The sequence below is a fragment of the Stegastes partitus genome, unplaced genomic scaffold, assembly GCF_000690725.1.
Source record: "Stegastes partitus isolate 25-593 unplaced genomic scaffold, Stegastes_partitus-1.0.2 Scaffold310, whole genome shotgun sequence".
Classification (NCBI taxonomy): Eukaryota; Metazoa; Chordata; class Actinopteri; family Pomacentridae; genus Stegastes; species Stegastes partitus.
Window position 1 is genome coordinate 1 of NW_007578041.1, and position 20,531 is coordinate 20,531.

At 41.2% G+C, this 20,531-nt stretch overlaps 1 protein-coding gene across 1 annotated transcript in view; it reads right to left on the bottom strand.

Moving 5' to 3' along the window:
• Window positions 1-378: 378 nt before the first annotated feature.
• Window positions 379-20,531, bottom strand: part of syne2b (spectrin repeat containing, nuclear envelope 2b) — a gene marked incomplete at its 3' end in the record, with an annotated part of 179,900 nt that continues 159,747 nt past the window's right edge. Inside the window, exons 112-122 of the mRNA XM_008283420.1 lie at window positions 13,607-13,769; window positions 9,154-9,341; window positions 8,896-9,046; window positions 6,473-6,655; window positions 4,502-4,639; window positions 4,221-4,415; window positions 3,439-3,751; window positions 1,640-1,708; window positions 1,149-1,282; window positions 679-808; window positions 379-590 (exon numbers count right to left, since the gene is read on the bottom strand). Coding sequence (XP_008281642.1) covers window positions 379-590; window positions 679-808; window positions 1,149-1,282; window positions 1,640-1,708; window positions 3,439-3,751; window positions 4,221-4,415; window positions 4,502-4,639; window positions 6,473-6,655; window positions 8,896-9,046; window positions 9,154-9,341; window positions 13,607-13,769 — 1,876 coding nt within the window. The remainder of the gene's footprint in view (window positions 591-678; window positions 809-1,148; window positions 1,283-1,639; window positions 1,709-3,438; window positions 3,752-4,220; window positions 4,416-4,501; window positions 4,640-6,472; window positions 6,656-8,895; window positions 9,047-9,153; window positions 9,342-13,606; window positions 13,770-20,531) is intronic.

Consider the following 20,531-nt stretch of genomic DNA (forward strand, 5'->3'; position numbering starts at 1 on the left):
TTTAGTATGTCATCAAAAACTACGCAAAAACGTCATATTTTTGTATGTCGTCAAAAACGATGCAAAAACGTCATCGTTTAGTATGTCATCAAAAACTACATAAAAACGTCATAGTTTAGTATGTCGTCAAAAACGGAGTAAAAACGCCATAGTTTAGTATGTCGTCAAAAATGACGAGAAAACGTCATAGTTTAGTATGTCGTCAAAAACGGAGTAAAAACGCCATAGTTTAGTATGTCGTCAAAAATGGCGTAAAAAAGTCATAGTATTGTATGTCATAAAGAATGGCGTAAAGACGCCACAGTATCGTATGTTGTCAACAACAGCGTGAAAACATCATACTATAGTGTAAGTAATCGTACAAACGGAGCCTCTCACCTTGAGCTTCCTGATGTTGACCTCGAAGTCCCGGACGCTGGTGGACGGAGCGATCCTCTGCAGCCTCTCCAGCTCGGGCAGCACTCGGCCCAGCCAGGAAGTGACATCACAGAGGTCCGAGTTGAGCTTCTGCCACTGCTCCAGGTCCTGCCTCACGTCCGGCTTGTTGGAGAACTTCTGGGCTTGCAGCAGCTCCCAGCGCTCGATCACACCTGAGGAAGTACGATAGCGCACCAAGTCAAGTCAGGACTCTATGCTGCAGTATAATTCAAGACGCACCCTCGGTGTTCATGTCGGTACCTGTGCTGGTCTGTTTATTGGCCGTGCTGCTGGTCAGACCTCCGTCCTCCAACTCCTCTTCGTCGTTTAAGATCAGCTTGACTCTCTTGACGCTGTCGATGCTGCCGCTGCACTCCGACATCAGCTTCACCTGAGAACAGACACGTTTTCTGTTTATCCAAAGCTGCTTCACATCTCAGCTCTCTCTCAGCTGCTTCTACAGATGTCTGATGAAATAAACTCATGTAAAAAAGCGTAGCTTGTTTTGCTCTGATGCTGCAAATCAACTTTTCCTTTAATTAAATATGTAAAACATAAATAAACGCATGATTTGGTGGGAGTTTCTTAATTTCTGACAAGATTTTTCATTTTTATTGCAGATATGTGTAAGTATCCTTCCTTAATTACCAATAACTGGCATCAATATCAGCCCTGAAAAACCACATTTCAACCCTTAAACCAGAGCTCCCGTGTGTTTTCTGTGCTCTTACGTAGCCCTGCTGGTTGAAGGGAGTGGCGCTGTGCGTCGGGGATGAACTAAGGCCTCGGATACTTTCTCTGGGAACCCGTTTCCTCTCCGGAGAACCCGGCTGGTGCCAGTTGGGCGGGTCGGTCACCGATTTCACTGAGGAGACAGAAGATGGAACATGAGCATGAAAAAGACATAAGAAATACAGAAAAATAACTGAGCAGCAACGAAAAGACAGAAGCTGAACTGTCTTTTGACTCATGCACACGATAAAGTATCAACAACATGCAAAAAACAAACCACGAATGCAACTAAAGAACAACTCAAGTCCATCACAAGCACCATGCAAGTGTCAATTCTGCGGCGGTGCAAAGCCACGTCAGAAAGATAAAACAGATGCAGGATCGGGTGGGATGGAGAGATGGATGGGTTTTTGTGGTTGCTAGGAGACGGAATGCTGGCAAACAACCACGCAGCGATGCAGCGGACGCATGCAGGAGGCAGTTTGCGTACCGGAGGCGGCTCTCGCTGCCCTGACGGTGGCTTTAACGAAACACTCTGAGCTCTCTGTCACCTTCACATCTGGAAGAAAGAAGGAGGTTAACGGCCGGCGGCTCTGCGGAGGATGGAGGGAGGTTTGGGAAGAAAGAAACGTGTTGACGTGTTTGTAATTAAAAAAGATGCAATTACAAAAGTCTCTGATTTACCTGAAACATTATGAGCAAAAAATATGTAGAATTGTACGGAATTTTAGCTCCATATACTTTCCGAGACAAAAATTTTTAATAAATTGTCCACCTACCCACTTTTAGCAAGTTTTGTTTTGGGTCCGTCTTAAATCATGAAACTTTTAAAACAATTTCTCTGACTTGCCCAAACATAAATAGCATAAAATATGTATGTAAGGATATTTGTAAAGTTTTTGCTTCAAAAAAAAAAAAAAAAAAGTATTACATTTTCCATCGACTCACTTTTATTACGTTTTTTTGTTTTATTTCCGCACTTTGAAATTTGAGGCTGTTTCAACAACTACATCTCGGCAACTATTAAACATAAAAAACAGACATTTGAACTGTTGTTTCTCTTCATGTCATTGATTCACAGTCTGTAACTGCAGACAAGTAGTTCAAATAATCTCTGCCTACTGGTGAGTTGAAATATGAAAAAATAAAAAACCAGAAGCCATCATGGAAAGTCCCAACTTTGAGCTCATGTTTATAAAAAAATGTAAAGTCGATGAGTGACATTTTTTGAACCACATGTAGCTTCATGTCAGAATAATAAAAAACTAAGCATCTAGAATACTTTATTATAAGAAATACCAGGTCACAAAAATGAAAAAGAGGAAAATTGCACAAATATCTTTATAAATATTCAGATTTTATGCTATAAAAACCTGAAACAAGTTAAAGATGGTCAGAGGAAACTTGATGAGTTCAGATGGAATAACTCAGTAGAACCTGATATGTGCTGTGAGATTATAGAGTACACTTTGTAGATGCACACAGGGACAAAGATTAGTGGAGACATGTCCTGTGGTCTGATGGAGCTAAGCCTGAACTGTTTGGCCTTAATGACCATCGGTACATCTGGAGGAAAAAGGAGGAAGCTTGAAGCCTGAGAACACCATCCCAGATGTGAAGCACGGGGGTGGCAGCATCATGCTGTGGAGGGACTGGTGACCTTCACACAATAGATGGCATCATGAGGAAAGAACATGATGTGGAAATGTTGAAGCAGCATCTCCAGACATCAGCAGGAAGTTAAAGCTTGGACACTAATGGGTCTTCAGATGGACAATGACCCTCAGCATAGCGCCAGATTAGCTACAGAGAGGCTTCAGGACAACAGAGTCAGTGTTGTGGAGTGGCCATCACAAAGCCCTGATCTCAGTCCTGGAGAACATCAGTGGAGCAAAGAGACCAACAAACCTGACTCAGTTCCACCAGTTCTGTCAGGAGGAATGGGCCAGAACCCATCAGACTGTTGTGAGAAGATTGTGGAAGGAAACCCAGAACGTTTGACCCAAGTCATAGAGTTCAAAGGCAACGTTACCAGATACTGAGGAGATGGATGGAAACTTCTGACTCTGAAGAAAGTCATGAGAAATTCTCTCTCTCTCATTATTCTGGTGTTTAGCAAACAGAAATAATGTTGGTGATCCTGACTGACCTGAAACAGGAAACCTTTAGTCTGATTTAATGTCAGACAGTGAGAAAGAAAAGGTTTTATGTCTTTTTATACAGTGGATGTAAACTTCTGGTTTCAGCTGTACATCTAGTGATAAACAGTAGAAGTTAACGTCTGTCTACCTGTCAGAGTGTTGAAGAAGGTGGCGTCCTCGTCGTCCTCGTGTGAAGACGACCCGCCCACGTCCACGGTGTGGTCCCACTCCAAGGGGATGGAGTCCACGCTGACCGGTGTCTCTCGGCCCGACCGCTCCAGGGGCGGAGCCAGCAGGTGGCACATGACCTGCCGCCCGGCCGAGGCGCCGCCCCCTGCCGGAGCCCCGTCTTCTTCCTCCTTCCTCTTTGTCGTCTCCGTCCAGGACGAACCGCCGGTCGGGTCGGGAGAGTCGTCCAGGTCGGTGTCCCGGTCCGACATCTCCCGCTCCTCCTCCAGAACCTGCCGGGAGAAGATGAAGGAACTGAGCAACAAGAACGAAATGTCTGAGGAAGAAAGGATTCGTATATTTTAAACTTATGTTAAATTTACGATGGAGACACTAAATTGTACCAGATGAATGTACATATAAGCGATTAAAACCCACAAACATGTTATAAAATACTACGATACTTGAGTAAAACACATATTAAGGTCTAGAACTTACAGTATTATTAAATATGAAGACTAATCAGATTAATTTAGTGCTTATTTTTCTGTACAATTATTTTTATTTTATAGTTTTGTTTTTATATTTTTCCCGACAGTAAAGAAAATGACAAAGCAATAAATTACTTCCGTCCTTCTCGTCCATACGGCTTCTTCTCTGCACGATTTGATTAACTAAACTTGTTAATTCTCTGTATCCCAGAAGACGTGTGGAACCTGCAGCTTTAGCTAAACCGTGTGGACCTCCAGCGGCTCTACTGACCGGGCGCCGGTTGACCAGCCGGTGGTGGAAGCGGGCCACGCGTCCAAACACCTCCTGGCAGTACGAGTGCAGCTCCTCCAGCTCGTCCTCGATTAGAACGGCGTCCAGAGGAGAGCTCTTCTGGATCAGGTTCTCCCCGAACACGATCAGGGCGTCGATCTTGTTGGTGTTGAGGGTGATCTCCTGCTGGAAGCCCTGCAGGACGGAGGAGAAACCGGCAGGATGTTAGCAGACGGGAAGCTTTAAACTCATTAAAGAAGGTTGAAAACCGTCAGACTCACGTTGAGCTGCCGCATCTTGTCCTCGACGTCGCTCTCGGAGAAATGCTCCACGTTGGTGAGCTGGAGGTCCATCTCCGTCAGCCAGACCAGGATGCCCTCACGGGTTCCCTCGAAGTCTTCTCTCTGAGACGTGAAGTGCTGGAGAGGACGGAGAGAATCACGTCAGTGTGCTAGAATACAACTGGTGTCATTTTGTTACAAAAGGAACTGTGTGGAATAAAAGATATGAAAGAAACGAGAGAGTCGAGGGTTTTCAGTTGAGCAGAGAGGACGGAGAAAAACAACTGATACTCATAAATGACGAGACTGAACCGAATGAGGGACAAAGATCCGTTTCCATCAGCTTTTCCTTAATTTAATTTATACACTGTAAAAAAATAAAATAAAGAAACAGACACAATATGTTTAAAAACTCTGGATCGCTTAAAAACTGAAAAACTAGAATAATCTGTAATAAGATGATTTAAGAACAGTATTAATTTATGGTAATAAAAAAAAAATCTTGATGTGGAAATTTTGTACAGTTTTGGCCTCTTTATTAACATTTTCCTTGCAAATTATTATTTTTTAAAAATATACTAAAAATGTGTGATTTTAATAAATACTCTGTAATCTGCCAAAAAAGGGAAAAATCTATAAAGCAACTGTGAAAAATATATATATATATATCATTTTTCAGTCCCTAATTTCTTTTTTTTCATTTAATGTTGATATTTTTATAAAATACGTTTTTAACGGAGAGCTGTTCCTGATTTTATTTAAGTTTCTGTTCATGTTCATGCTCTGTTTGTGTGCTCATCAATTATTCTCTGTGCTTATTTTATTTCAACATTTAATGTATTTTTATCAGAAAGCACTTTGAAACATTTGTTTTTAAAAGTGCTCCATAAATAAAGTTTATTTCGTTTATTGTTGTAATCAAATGTTGTGAAAGCACAAATTACTGTTCGTAAAAATACAGATTTTTTTTTTAATGCGGATAATATTTACGTTTTTTTTCCTGTGTGAACATTAGTTTATTAATTTCACTACATTTTGTCTGTAACTCTGTGAAAACAGTTGAATATGATAAAAAGTTGTTCTTTTCCTACACCTACATTCCTCATCTGTAAATTTCTGTTTTACATTCAGCATTTATCCACCATGTGAGTTTAACTGATCAACCAGCAGTTCTTTGATTCCATCTCCATGGAGCAACGTCCTCCGTCTGCTCGGCGCCACATGTCACAATAAAAGCCTCGTCCTGCCAACGTGATGCTTCGTCACCGTCTGAGAGGTGACCTAAATCCTGACGGCTTAAAGTGAAGCTCAGAGCGGCGAGATGATGAACAGCTGAAAGATACGTTCGATTTCTGATTTCTGTCTCTATCGTATAAAAGAACATCAGTCATTTCCTAACGCAGCTTTATTAACGTCTCGAACGTTCGACACAAAGTGTTCACCACCTCTGGAAGTTCTCCCCGTTTACTGCTTTTAAACACTGAATTATTGTCGATAAATTTGGCTTTTTTGATAAGAATTTACCTCAAAAATGTAAAACAAGTGCAGAAGCATTCACCCTCTTAAAGTCATATTTAGTGTCATGATGCTGCCACCACCGTGCTTCATGTCATGATGCTGCCACCACTGTGCTTCACGGCGGGGACAGTGTGTTTGTGATGATGTGCAGCTTTTAGTATCTAATCTGATGACAACAAAGCTCTATTTTGGTCTCATCAGACCAAAGAACCTTCTTCCAGGTGACTTCAGAGTCTCCACATGTCTTCTGCTGAACTTTAGTCCAGATTTAATCTGAGCTTTTCCAACAGTGTCTTTGTCACTGTCCCAAAAAGCTTTGACCAGTATAAGAACAGTCTCCAATCTCAGCCACTCAGAGGAGTCATAGGTGTCTTGGTGGCCTCACTTGAAAGGTAATAAAAGGGGGAAAGGTTTGCATACCTCTAATAGACACTGTTAAACCTTCGTTCTCACCTTGAGTCTGCGGAGAACCGCCGCCACCCTCCTCTGCAGACCGTCCCACCGCTGGTTCCCCTCGTGTACCATGACTTTGAGCTTGCTGGCAGCGTCGGTCCGGTTCTCCCGGGCCAGACGGCGGTACTGTTTGTTGACCAGCTCCAGCTGAGTCAGACGCTCATGAACCTGCCGCTGGAACGCCTGAGAAGACGAATTAATGTAAGAGTCCCTCAGAATGATTTAGGAGAGATGAACGTAACAGTCGACACAATGCAGGAAAAGAGGTAAAAACTTGTATAAAAAAATGTGTTTGTGGTTTTAAGAAGGACGTTTAAAGCGGTTTAATGGGAAACTAATTGGGGTCCCTCATACATACTAGTGATAGATGGGAGCTGTTTTGATAGAATACAGTATGTTGTACATACATTCTACATATTTTACCGACTTTACAGCCATTTGTTATCTGTTTGAGATTATTCTCTGTCTTTTTGTGGTCAAGTTGTGTCCTTTTTGTGTTTTTTGTGGTCATTTTGTGTCTCTTTTTGGTCATTTTGCATCTTTTTCATGTTAGTTTGTGGTCTCTGTGGCTGTTTTGTGTCTCTTTAATATCATTTTGTGTCTTTAATATCGTATTGTGGTTATTTGTGGTCATTTTGTACAGCATTTTAAATCATTTTACTGTTGTTTTCTGTCTCTTTGTGGTTGTTTTTTTGTGTCTCTAATGTTGTTTTGTATCTCCCTAATGTCTTTTTGTGTCGTTAATATCATACCTTGGTTATTTGAGGTCTTCTTACTCTCCCTTTGTTTGTCTTTTTAGAGTCATTCTGCATCTTTTTTGTCTCTTTAATTTAATTTTGCGATTGTTTAATATTGTTATGTTTGTCTGTTTACGGTTGTTCTTTGTCTTTTTGTGATCAACATGCTGGTCGTATGTTGTCTTTAACAACCAGTCCGACATAATGGATCTGCCCTCAACACACATCAAACCTCCACTTCTCAGAGAGGATTAATGGCCTTTTCCAGTCTCTTTATGAACCTGAACTCTGCTGGTTTCCGATGATTACTCTCCCACAGCTCCCATTACAGCCGGAGCACATGTAGGTCACTGGTATTTACTCTGGATCCCTGTTGCTGTGTGGACGAAGGCAGAGTCCAGATTAGCAAACACTAATCTGTGTTTCTAATCCACGGTGACACATCAAAGGTTACCTCGGTGTGTTTCAGCACAACAACACACCTGAACCTGGACCTGAAACAGCACTCGGACACGGTAAACCCTGCCAGTGTTTGGAGCAGATCCAATCAAAAGATGACCATGAAGCAAAAAGAAGAAACTAAACCGTGATTCCACTGTCAGTTCCACATGTTGATATTGATCTTTAGGGCACTTTTCAACAACTGCAGATATTCATGCTCCTCATAGTCAGAACCAGTTCTAAGGGGTTGCAAAAGCATGTACAGCATCCTCAGCTCAAATGTGAATAATAAATGTGTCCTAATTCAGCTGTGAGTGGTGAGTTTGAACTCCAACATCAGGCTAAATGACATGAAATTTAGCTTATTGCCCAGATTTTATTGCACGGATATTCAAAAACTGTTTGGACGCGGCAGCCAGGAATGTCAGAGGCAGCTAAAACCAACGTTAGCTTAGCTTCCTCAAGTTTAGCATCTACTTCCACGTTGGAGTTGTAGGCTGAAGACGTGGAAGTAGATGCTAAACTTGAGGAAGCTAAGCTAACGTTCACTTCTGCCTCTAACCTACAACTCTAACATGTGCAGGAAGACTTTGGTAAAGAAGAATCTAAAAATGTATCCAACAGGTCTGTGAATAGGGATGAGGTTTTTGTAGCTCATAGTTTAAAAACAGAGAATATTCTTGCAGGAATTATGTTATATTTTACTACACTTGCGGTCATAGTTTCCAAATATAAACGGCCTAAACAAGGATATTAGACAAACCAAATATACGGAAACACCAGAAACCATCAGCACCGTAGACTGTCTTGGAATGAACTACACTTTGATTATTCAGCTAGAGGAAATGTTAAAGTTGAAATGTGTACTTGCATACCAAGCTTTGTAAATTGGTTGCAATTTTTGTAATTTTTTGCCACATAATGGTATTTTTTAAGGCAAACTGCTCCGTAAATGGACATTTATCTCTGCTGCAAGTACATTGAATGACTAGTTTGACTTAAAACCTGCATTTATGCTCCACAGATGATGAACCTGCTGAAAGTTTGGACACTAAGTTTTCCTCTTCAGACTGAAACGGCAACTTCAGAGAGCTCAGACGTCTGCTCTTTGGATTTTAACCTACTTAAGACCTTTTTTTGCAGCATGTAGATCAGAGCACACTTTACATTTTAAGCCACAGTTGTCGGGATCTTGTAACCGCTGCCTGAAAGAAAGCAGCAGGACGTTTAAACTGATTTCCTGACCTCAAACTTCTTGAGCTCCTCCTTGGCGGAGGTGTAGAGGACGTCGGCCGAGTCGGGGTTGGCGGCGGTGAGTTCGGCCGACTTCAGCCAGTCCTCGAAGCGAGAGTAGTCGTCCAGGAACTTACACCAGAGACGCCACGTTTCCTCGATCCTGACAAAGAATTTCGGTGCTGATTTAACGTCAACAGAGAAAGCTGAGCTCCTCCCAACTGTTTCTATCTTGACTACGTGTTTCGAGCTCTGACGCCCGGCGCTCACCTCATCCTCCTCTCCATCGACATGGCGCAGATGTTCCTCCAGCGGCGGTCCAGGCTCCTGGTTGTCTGCTGGATCGAGTCGTTCTCCGAGTCGCTGCCGCAGGCGTCGGCATCGTGGAGCAGGACGTCGCACAGCGTCAGCACCGACGCTACGCTTTCCGTGTGCTGCTCGATGTCTCGCTGCAGGTCCTGAAACAGAGACGATAAAACCTCACCTACAGGTCGACTGGTTTTAACCACATTGGAGAAAATGTAGCTCCTCCCATGTATCTGTGAGCACAGGGAGCCAGAGAGAAGCTAACAGAAGCTAACAGAAGCTAATGTCAGGTTGAAGTTAAGCAAAACAAGCAACAAGAAAACACGGTAACCACCCAGTCCTTGTTTACTGGCTTAAATTAAAGTTTCCAAAGCGCTCTGACCTGCTGCTAATGTTAGCCACATTAGCTGCACAACATCCTCAGATGCTGGCAGTGCATGAAGACTCTTGTGTTCACTCTCGCAGCCAACAGCAGAATATTTTTTAACTTTTTTCTCGTGGTTCAGACATTTTTGGATTTCAAGTCAATCTGGGCTAATTCTGAGTTTAATTGGACAAATTTTAAAATAATTTTGTTTTATAGTTCTTGTCATTTTTTGGCCATCATGGACAAGTTTTGAGTCTTTTTTGACTCGGTTTAAGTCATTTCAGACTTATTTTCAAGTCATTTTGGGCAGGTTTGGGTTCATTAAGACTCATGTTCACACTTCAAGCTAGTTTTTGAGTCATTTTGGATGAATTTTTAAAACATTTAGGACAAGTTTTTGTTATTTTGTACAAATTTTGAGTCACTGAACAACTTTCAAATATTTTGGATATGTTCTGAGTCATTGTGGATAAATTTCAGCTCATTTTAGACTCATTTGGTGTCATTTTTAACACATTTTCATTTATTTCGGACTAGTTTTGAGTTATTTTGGACAAGAAAATTGCTAAAATTACACAAGAAGTCAGAATTCATGCAAAAAACCCAATATGAACAATATATTTAATGTACCTTTGATGGTTTTTGATTTGATGTAGTTCGACCTGCCAAGAATTTTTGGTGAAATTTTTAAAGAAAAAATGAAGGACGAAGTGATTTTGATGAAATATCACCATTTAAAGTCTACAGACTACTTCTAGACAAGGTTCAAGCGTGTTTCCAAACAAAATAAGTGCTAAAATCACACAAAAAGTCAGAATTCTTGCAGAAACAGTATTTATTTTTAAAGTGCCTTTGATGCTTTTTGATGTGTTTCAGTTCGAGCTGCAGAGAATCAAAGTCGCAGCTACAGGATGAGCTTAGAAACCAGTGAAGTTAAGGATTAAATCTAGTTTAGGAGCTCCTCCTGTGATATCTCCTCCTTAATTACGTTGTTTTATTTCATTTTGTGCAGAATCGTCCGTTTGAGGAGCTTTTATTTTGGAAGCAAGAAAAACTCTGAGCTGCCGTTTCTAAAATCATAACGAAACGTCTCAATAATCGACTCTGTTTTTCACCATTTTTTTTTGTGCTCCCTTTTTTTCGCCTCACTCGGAGTCGCCCCTCTGCTGGTTGCCATGGCGACCGGCGAAAGCCTAAAGAGCCCATCCAGCCGGGAGTCATTTCGCCGCTAATGGAGGCAACAGGAGAAGTCCCGACTCTCTCAGCCGACCGAAACTCTCCACGGCGACAATTTCCCTCTTTTCTGTCTGCCATCCGCCTCTATTTGCTCCTTCATCTTCACGTCCAAATCCAGACAGTCCAATTTGGTTTTACAAGTGTAGTGGGTTTTTTTTTCTGCCACCATTTCCAAGATTTGTAAGATTCAGAGCAAAGAAAAAAATGGTGTCGTCAAGTTTTACCGAAGGAAAAACATTAAATTTGGTCCAAGTACGACTAAAACGTGGCCGATAACGTGTAAATTAGCTTCATCTGAGGCTGGAGATCAGCGTTCTGACACCATTTAGACCATTTTTTACTCACTGTGGGCTCATTTTTCTCTGCGACATAAAGTCCTGAACGACCACGAAGACGAAGAAAAACTCAGACATGTTTCGTGCGCAGCTCGTCGTTGTTGTTTTGCCAAAAAAGAAAAAAAAATTAAGATGGAGTTTGTTCAAATAAAAGCCTCGAGAGCTGAAAAATGAAGCCGATGGGGGAAAAAGCAGCAAAAATCTGCAGGAGAGTTTTTTTTATTTATAAATAAATTACTGACACGATTGATTTATTATTAAAAAGTTTAGGAAATCATTTAAAACGTGAGAATTTTTATATTAATAGGCAGCATTTGCTTTAAAATCCAATAAAACAATTTTTGAATCAGTAATTTAATTTTTTTTAATTTACTTTTTTAATAACAGCTCTAAATTAAAATATGTTCAACCAAAAAACTGCAGTCGAGGACAAAATTATTTTCCCCACGATGAAAATTAAAGTATTTAATAAATATTTACCAAGTGCTTCTTAACAGAGAAAGAAATGTTTATATTTAATATAGTATTTTGTTTTTTTTTTACCATAAAGGTAAACTAATATTTTTTCTATTTATGAATTTAATTTAAATGTTTAAATAAATATGTATTATTATTATTGTCATTGTATTTTATTCTTATTATGTTTTGATAATATATGATTTATCTTATAATAATATGATTTAAAAGCATATTAATAATAATAACAATAATAATAATAATAACAATAATAATATAATCATGAAAAACATTTTTTATTGTTGTTTTTATTTAAGAACTAACCTTTTCATTGAGCCACAGCAGAAACTTTTGCTGTTTTTATTAATTAAAGCGTTTTTTTTTTCACACAAAGAGAAAACTGGTTTATGCCCAACATAAATAAATAATGAAACAAAAATTTTAAATAATTTATCGTCTAGAAATACCGTGTTAAAAACTCCTTCTTCTGTTCAGAAGCACATTAGAAAAATTTCTAAAAATAATTTAATTTTCATAATAATGTTGGTGGTATTTTTAATTACCTGAAATTTTGTGGAATAAACACAAGTTTTCAAGTTTTTAAGGGACGTTTAAAAGGAGAAAACTTGAATTATTGGGACAGTTTGGTTAATTTACTTTTCAGTTTAAATTAAACACAATATGTAGTTTTTCCACATTTTCTTTCTAAAGTTAAATGACTGAAGTTTCAAGTCGACGACAGCTGCAGCAGCTTCTGGATTCAGGATTTCTGCTAAAAAGCTGAGCAGAGAACGTCCCGCTGTGTCCTCGTCGCCTCCCAACGCTTCCCTTCAGGCCGGGAACTAAAGTGGAGCTGCAGCCGAGCGCAAATGGACGGCGGGCCAGAAACCCTCCAGACCTCCTTGCGAGTTCTGCTCCTCGGCGCATTTAGCTTGTGTGAACCCAGCGGGCCTCCGTCCTCCTCCACAAACACCTCGCTGGGATTTCACTTTGCTGCTCTCGTCGCCGTCGTCCAGCTTCGGCCAGAACATAAAGGCTCCGAGGTGCCGGTCGGCTTTGTGAAACGGTGAAACAGCTTTTTATTTTGAAGCTCGGTGGCAAAGTGCTGCGTTTTTGTAGGTTTTAAAGTTTTTTTGCTTCACGGATTTTGTTGTTCTGCTGCCCAGAAACACTCAAAGGTCTTCTGTTTTATTCGTTTTCTCTTTTAAAAAGCGATTTAAAGACCAAACAACAGATGATCTTTGTTATCGTTATGGCACCATATTTTCTGAATTAATTCGTCTCTGAATCAGAATGTGGGAGTGAACTGATTTAAACCGGTCGCTGTTCTGCACTAAAACACCAAATCAAACCGTTCTTTATATAAAAAATCAGCAGAATTCATCTTTTTTGGGCCTTTTTTTTCTGATCTTTTCTACTGAAGATGCAAACAGAAGACTTTAATCTCTGTCTTATAGTGAAACAAACACTGAATTTGATGCAATCTGCAAAAAAAAACTCCCACTAAAACTGGATAAATTCATCCTCAAATCAGCACCCGTTGATGTTTCCTTTAAAGCTGATGCGCTCACGTGTGCACAACGTGGACGTTTCGTTGTTTTAAATCAGCTTTTATACGTATAGTAGGAGGTCATCTACGTATTCTGTAAATACACGTTAACGCTGGACTACATTTTGCAAAGCTCGATTTGAGCAAAAAAGGAAGTTGAAGTCTGCAAATATGGAAACTTTTCCTGGAGAGGATTTAGTCCTCACATGTCAGAACAAAGGTTAAACTAAACAATAGTGATGATAAAACGCCCTGATCTCGTTAGCGGACGTCACTTTCAGTCTTTATCACTAAATTTAAACTAATTCGAACTTTAGGTCAGACTTAAGAAAGCTTAAACTCAGTTTTATGACAAACATGTTTGGAGCAAATCTGCCAAAACTCGAAATTCTGTCAACAAAAAGTCCAGTTTCCTAAAACTGAAGAAAGCCGGACTCTGTAGGAACCTTCAGAAGCTGTTGACTTTCCGCCCACCTGCTGCTCGGCCAGCTTCCTCTGGATCTCATCGCTGTGGCAGACGTCGTAGACCAGCGGTTTGGCGAGCTCGGCCTCGATGCGAGACAGCCAGGTCCGCAGGTTGCTCATGTTCTTGTCGAGCTGCTGAACCGTCACCAGCGTCTCCTTCAGCTTCCTCACCCTGCAGGCGCGAAGACACAAAGAAGGTCAACGATAATTAAAACACGTTATTTGTGTTGTTGTGTCGTTCTGATTGTCAACAAACGCAAAACCCCAAAACTCCTTCAGCACACACAAAGCTCTAAACATGCTCAATTTACAGCTCAGTAAACCCAGAATTAAAAACTTGTTGGGGACTGTTTTCAGCGGCGAATTAATTGACGTTTGGTTCTTTAGTGAGCATTTGGTGCAGCTCACTGACTCGCATTCAGAAAATCAGTGAAAGTACAGATGACCACGACCAAAACCTGCATCACGACGGTCTCTTGAATCAACAGGTGAAGCTAAAATGTGTAAACGTTCAATGAGTTTCATCCTGTTACTGCAGCAGCTTTGTTTTTTTATCGTCAGATTCTCATGAATTCCTTCGTTTTCCAGACCTGAGGTGCGATTAGGCTCAATAAAATCTGGAACTATTGACTTCAGCATCAGTCCAAGAGCCCAAACACGGACAAATAAAACACTAAATGTGCTCAAAATCTGACAACACTTCATCCAATCTGCCCTAAAGTTCACGTCTGATCAGAGCCTCGGTGTAAGTCATAGTCATTGCGCCACCTACTGGACACAGGAGGACACCGTATGAGACTAACTTCATTTAAAAAATGTAATTCACATACCGCTGTCGTGTGTTTTTTATTTGAGAGAATATTCGATTTAAATGTTAAGCTGAAAAGTGACTAAATTCCGTACCTGAGTAGATGTTTCTTTTACTGTTTTTATTTCTTTATTAACAGGTTGCAGCAGGATTTACAGCCGTCATCTGTTCAGTAAACCGGAGTTTAAAAAATAGAGAAAATGTACAGAACTGTAATTTTCCCCTCCTGAAGGACGATTAACAAGGAGACTGAGAACCTTTGCTTAAACAGAAAGATGTGTATGAATCAGCTCTGAATGCAGAATTGATAAAAAGCATCTCAGTTCAATGAAACCAGATTTAGTTTTTGTCACGTCGGCTCTCACTCTCTCTTATTTTTTTGGCCTTTTTTTGATAGAACAGTGGAGAAGGGAGACAGGAAAGCTGGGGAGAAGAATGGGGGGAAGGACCTGCAGCAAAGTGTCACGAGCCGGACCAGAACTCGGTACCGCACCGCGTCGAGGACTTTTAGCGCCTGTACTGGGACGCCAGCTCAACCAGGTGAGCTATCGCGGCGCCCCAGCTCTCACAGATTCTTTAATTCATTTTGTTAATTCCTTTTAATAATGTAAGTTCCTGCAGGATAAAGTTGACTAAAGCATCTCAGTGCAGTTTTGTGTTTTTTTTGTTTTGCATCAGATCTCATCTGATTGTGGCTCCACAGTGACTCATCGCAGCTTTAAATCTCATTAAACTGTTTCTGTGTCTCAGGTTAATGAAACCAGATCCAGTTATCTCTGATTCTGGTTCCAGTGTCCAGATCAAATCGTTTCTACATTCTTCAGGAGTTTGTTGATAAAAGATGAAGCCGATCAGAACCACGACGGCTGCTGTCGGCTCTCCACCAGGAGGATTAAACGTGCAGCAGGTTGTTCTTTCTCTCACGCGACTCGGCGGCGGCGGCGTTGTTTCCGTCCGAGCTGCAGATGACCTACATGAGGCGTCTGCATTCCAGCTCGGCTGTCAGGTCGCTGACCTACATCAGCTCAGAGCAGCACGACGCTGCAGCAGAACGCAGACACAGGACAGTAAAACTCTGTCCAGACTGAAGCTCTGGTGTTGTCTCAGGCAGACACGCTGAAGGTTTTCTCACTCAGGTTGAATCAGAGTTTAAACAGAGGCAGGAAGAAAACTGTGACCAGTTTGTAGCTTCTTGTTTCTGTTGTGTGGAGCAACAACTCCACCAAAACTAAACGTTTAAGGCTGAAACTACAAATAAAATGTGATATGTAGGAAACTTTTACAGCCATATGAAGGCAAATGTTCATCTTTGTTAATCATCTGAACTCCAGAAGGTTCGTTACGTTTAAAACAAGAAAAGAAAAGTTAGAATTAAACCATTTATCAGAGCCAGAAACTATTAAAAATAAAATAAAATAAATAAAATCTGATTCTCAACTTCCCGACAGTCCTTGAACTGATCGTGTGCAACATGTGGTTCCATCAGATAAAATAACTGAATGTAAGCTTTAAATCAGGATGTCTGCAGATATTACAAATAAAAAACTCTACAAAAAAAAAAAAAGACACCAGATTCTGTAAAAAGCAACGAAATCCTGCGCAACGTTTGACAGTTTTCGGTTGAACTGCAGCCTCAGTCTGAAAACTTCTGAACCTATGTTTTCTAATTTTGCCACCTAAATACGTATAATAATAATAATAATAATAATAATAATAATAATAATAATAATACTTTAAACTGAAAGAAATTGAAAAATAAAATTGAAAAAATACAAAAATGCTCTATTACAGAAAATATATAGAATATTAAATAAATAATATTAATAAAGTCATAAAGGTCTTCACAATAACACAGATTTCAGCTCAGACGAATAATAAATAAAGACCTTTCAGTGTTATTAATTATGGAGCTAATATAGACATTAAAAGCCTGCAGTATCACAGTGGGGTCAGATTATATTTCTGTAAATTCTTCAGGTTTTTTTACTTTTAAAATTACCTCTATTTGCAGGTATTTTGCCAGAAGCCCCAACAGGCTCGTCTGTGGTGAGTTAAACCAGGAAACCACCAGAACACAGAGACCGTGACCTCTGACGCTGAAACCTGCTGCTCAGAAGACAAGAAAACACCCAGATTTCATGCTAGTTCATGTTTTCCACCGACACTACACGCAGCAGCACCGATGCTGCCGATCCTCCGGAGCTGCAGCAGCAGCAGCAGCAGCAGTGTGCATGCTTCATGCTAGCTGCAGCGTCGGCCAACATGATGCAACAGAGACGTGGAGGCTGCAGCGAGCTGCGTTGGCTCCACGCTGGGATGCAGGAGGAGGATTCCTGCACCGCCTCGGCTGCAGCAGGAGGTTTAACAGAGCTGCAGCTTAAAGAGGCTGCAGACAAACAGCAGCAGCAGCAGCAGCAGGAAGACGAACACAATCTGCTGAGTGTCGGCATGCAACAAAAGCCCCCGACCCTCCCCCTCCATCCCCCCTCATCCTCTTTATCATAACAAACAGAGAGCTGCCTCCGGCCGCCGCCCGACGTGGAGGCTCCGGCTCGGTCCAGCGGTACTTACAGGCGGGTGAGGAGGCTCCACGGCGATGGCTGCTCAGCTGCAGCGAGCTCCACACCTCCATCCCTCCCCTCCTTCCTCCTCCTCCCTCGTCCTCCTCCACATCCCTCCCCCGTCCTCCCCTCAGCACTCCCCCCAACAGCTGGATGCAGGATCACCCCAGGATACACCGAGTTAGTCAAACAAGTCACCTCAGCAGCTAAAATCAGAACGAATTCTCCTCTGTGGTGAATAAATGTGATAATGTGGCAAATAAAAGACTGTAAAGTGAAGGAAAACAGAAAATAATCCTCATAGAATACAATAAATGTTGCTCAGAGTGGACCTACAGCTGTCTGTCTCCTCTTTCCTATCATATTTATATTTATACTTATTTACTTATTTGTTATTATTTTGTTTGTTTGTTTTGCTGTTACCTACTTTGTAAAGCATCTTTGAGTGTCTTGAAAAGCGCTATACAAGTATTATTATCATTATTAATAATAAAAAGTCTGGAATTTGCTGCGTTTTTGTGTTTTTTCTCTTCTAAAAGTCAAAACTTGAGCTAAATTAGTCACATTAGTCTAATTTTTTGTCTCGTGACTCTCGATCACAGCTGATTGTTTGTTGGCGTCACGGTTGCCCTGAGAACAGCAGAATTTTTTGCTCTTTACAGAATCTAGCTCCTGAAAACGGTAAATTATTGGTGAATTTTTGAATGAAACGTAGATCTGAACACATCACAGACGAGTAGTTCAAAGACCATCAGAAAGCTGAATATCTGATGATCAGTCTCTGAATCTGATAAAAATGTGTAGTTTTATTTTTATCTTTAAAGAAAACGTGTCTTTTTTTGATTCTTCGGTAGGTTTTAGGCTCCAGAAGATCTAAAACAAAACGCTAACACACTGAAACACAGACATCCAGCTTGTTATCGACTCTGGCAAAACAAAAGTAGACATTTAGGCTGCAAACCATCTTTACAAATCATTTCACCACCACAAAGCAAACACTGAAGCTAAAGTTGCTTCAGGTGCAGCTGCTGTTTTTTTTTTTTTTTAGATCCAACCCTCCGACTGGGCGACACACTCGAGCCCAGCGGGACGCTCCGGCCGGAGAACCTCCATCTGCCTCGGAGAGCCGCTCGTACGTTACAGGTCTGAATGACGGCTGGTGGAAGCGACGGCAGGTGGAGGCGCAGCGACGAGCACCCGGAGCAGAAAAGCAGAAATGTAAATCTGCCAACTTCTTCTGTTTTGGTGAAATGATGGTTTTGTTTTTTCTGTGTCTGTTATGTAAATGTTTGGTCAGAAAGGAGGCACCTGGTGCACGAGAGCCAACGTCTGAGAGAAAGAATATAAGACGGGTGTTTTCTGAGCTCAGAGGCTGCAGCAGTGACGGATTCTTACATTTATTTTGCTGCTGAATCAAGTAAAGTCCATAAATTTATAGCTGCAGTTTGCTCACCTGTTGTGTGTAAATGGGTTTGTGGTGAATTAAGTTATTGGATTTAGTTTTTCCTCATATTAATAATTTCTTAACGCATCATGTAACTGACAGTAGACAAGAATAAAAATGCAGGTAAAGGTTTTGTTCCTGATCAGGATGATCTGAGGCGTCTTTGGTTAAACTTTCTGATCATTTCTGAGTCCTCACTTCTTCAGTTTGTCGCCGTCTGCTGCTGAAACTCTTCAAAGTTTGAATTCAGCGCATTTATTCTCTGCTGTAGCTGCAAAAAAAACCATCACGTTGGCTGTTTAATCTCTCAGGCGGTCCCTGAACGCCTCACGCTAGCCAGTTAGCCGTGCACAGGGAGGCCTCTAGTCTCGGCTCGGTCACTGCAGCAGCTCAGACGTGTTCAATCTGAAATTCAGCCAAAATATTAGTCTGCAAAGTGTGAAATAAGAGGCTCTAATGTCAGATTTATGTCAGCTGAAACCAAAGCCAGAGTCACGCCGACAGATCAGCTAAATGTTGTCGCACCGAGAAATGTTTCATTGCATCGGACGGGTTTTTGTTCGAATGTGCAACCAGAGAAGCTTCACACTGGAGCCCTGAAGTATTACAGACTTAGATGTTTGTGCAGAAATGATAACTTGGGTTTAACAGGCTGAACAACACAAGAAGAAAATAGATCAAATCTGCATTATCTGTACAATAACACATTGTTGTTTTCACAACTGGAGGAACTCGGACTATAAGATGGACTTTTTTAGTTAAGTTTTTTCTACTGATATTTCCTAAATGTTTGCTGCTGCTGCTGCTAATGCTAATGCTAATGCTAATTCCCCACCATCGTTTAGTAGTGACACTGAAATGTTATCAGGTTGTGTCTCCAAAATACAGACGAGTAAAGATCTTTCTCGCTGTTGAACAACAACAAAAGGCGGTTTAGAGTCTCTCTGGATCAGCGACGTACAACAAAGAAGCTCAAAAACATCTCAAAAAGCAAAATAAAAATAATTAAAAACAAGATGGTACTGCGTGAGAACAAGAATAAAGGTCAAGTTGCACCGTTTGAGAACTTTATAATAAAGTGCTGCATGTCTGGAAATGTTTTTAAGAAACAGGCTCAAAATCAGAGGAAAGAAATAAACTTTAGTCCAGAAACAAGCTCCTGTTCTTGTCGCTGTTTAATATAAACTACTCCGTGAGTGGTGAGCATCGTTTCTTCAGGTGTGACAAACAAACTCCCACAAGACTCCATCTCCTGAGTCTCTTTATTCAAACTAATCGCCGTGGCAACAGGAGAAACGTCACCACGGCGACCAGAATTACGACCGCTTGCAAACAGAGCCGGTGGTCGTAAAAAAGCCCCGACACTAAATAACACGTGAAGACAGTGAATCTGTGCAGGTGTGAGGAGCATCTGCCTCGCGGCCCTCCGGCGGCCCTCCGGCGACCCCCCGTTGGCCCCAGGGCCACCCAGGGCCCGCCCACCACAAAGGCTCGTGTCAGCAGACGGCAGCTGCTGGGTGACGGAGCAGCCGGTTTGTTTTGGAGGACAAAGACGAGGCAGCGGCAGAGTCAACGCTTCTAATCCCTCCGCGAGTCCCACCTCAGCAGTCATGTGCCGAGGCCAGGCGGCAGACAAAGGCAGGGCGGCGGCATCATCACGGACTCTGAACCAGCTGCTGTAACAACATGTGACTCAGCGCGGCTCGGTGAGGTAACGTGTTGATAAAGGGCAGCACGAAGGTGGTCTAAGGTCGGACTACAACAACAGTTTGGCTGTTTTCACTCACTGTGGCTCATTTTTCACTGCAACATGAAGTCCTGCCGCTCTACGAAGTTTTTATTTATTTTACATTTTAATTTAAATACTATTGCTTCATTAGGATTTTACAAATGGTAATTTATCGTTTTTTAAACGTTTGGCCATAAAATCTAGAAGTTTCACTGCATTTAAATTCACAATAAACACCATTAATTCACAGATATTTTCTGTATGTTTTACAGTTATATTCCACTGTTTCTTTCCTATTGTGTTTGGCACCTTTGCTGCCAGATTTGTGTTGTTTTTTGTTTGTTTTGGTTTTTTTTTTCTACACTCTGGTTTTGGATCAAAACCCAGTGCTG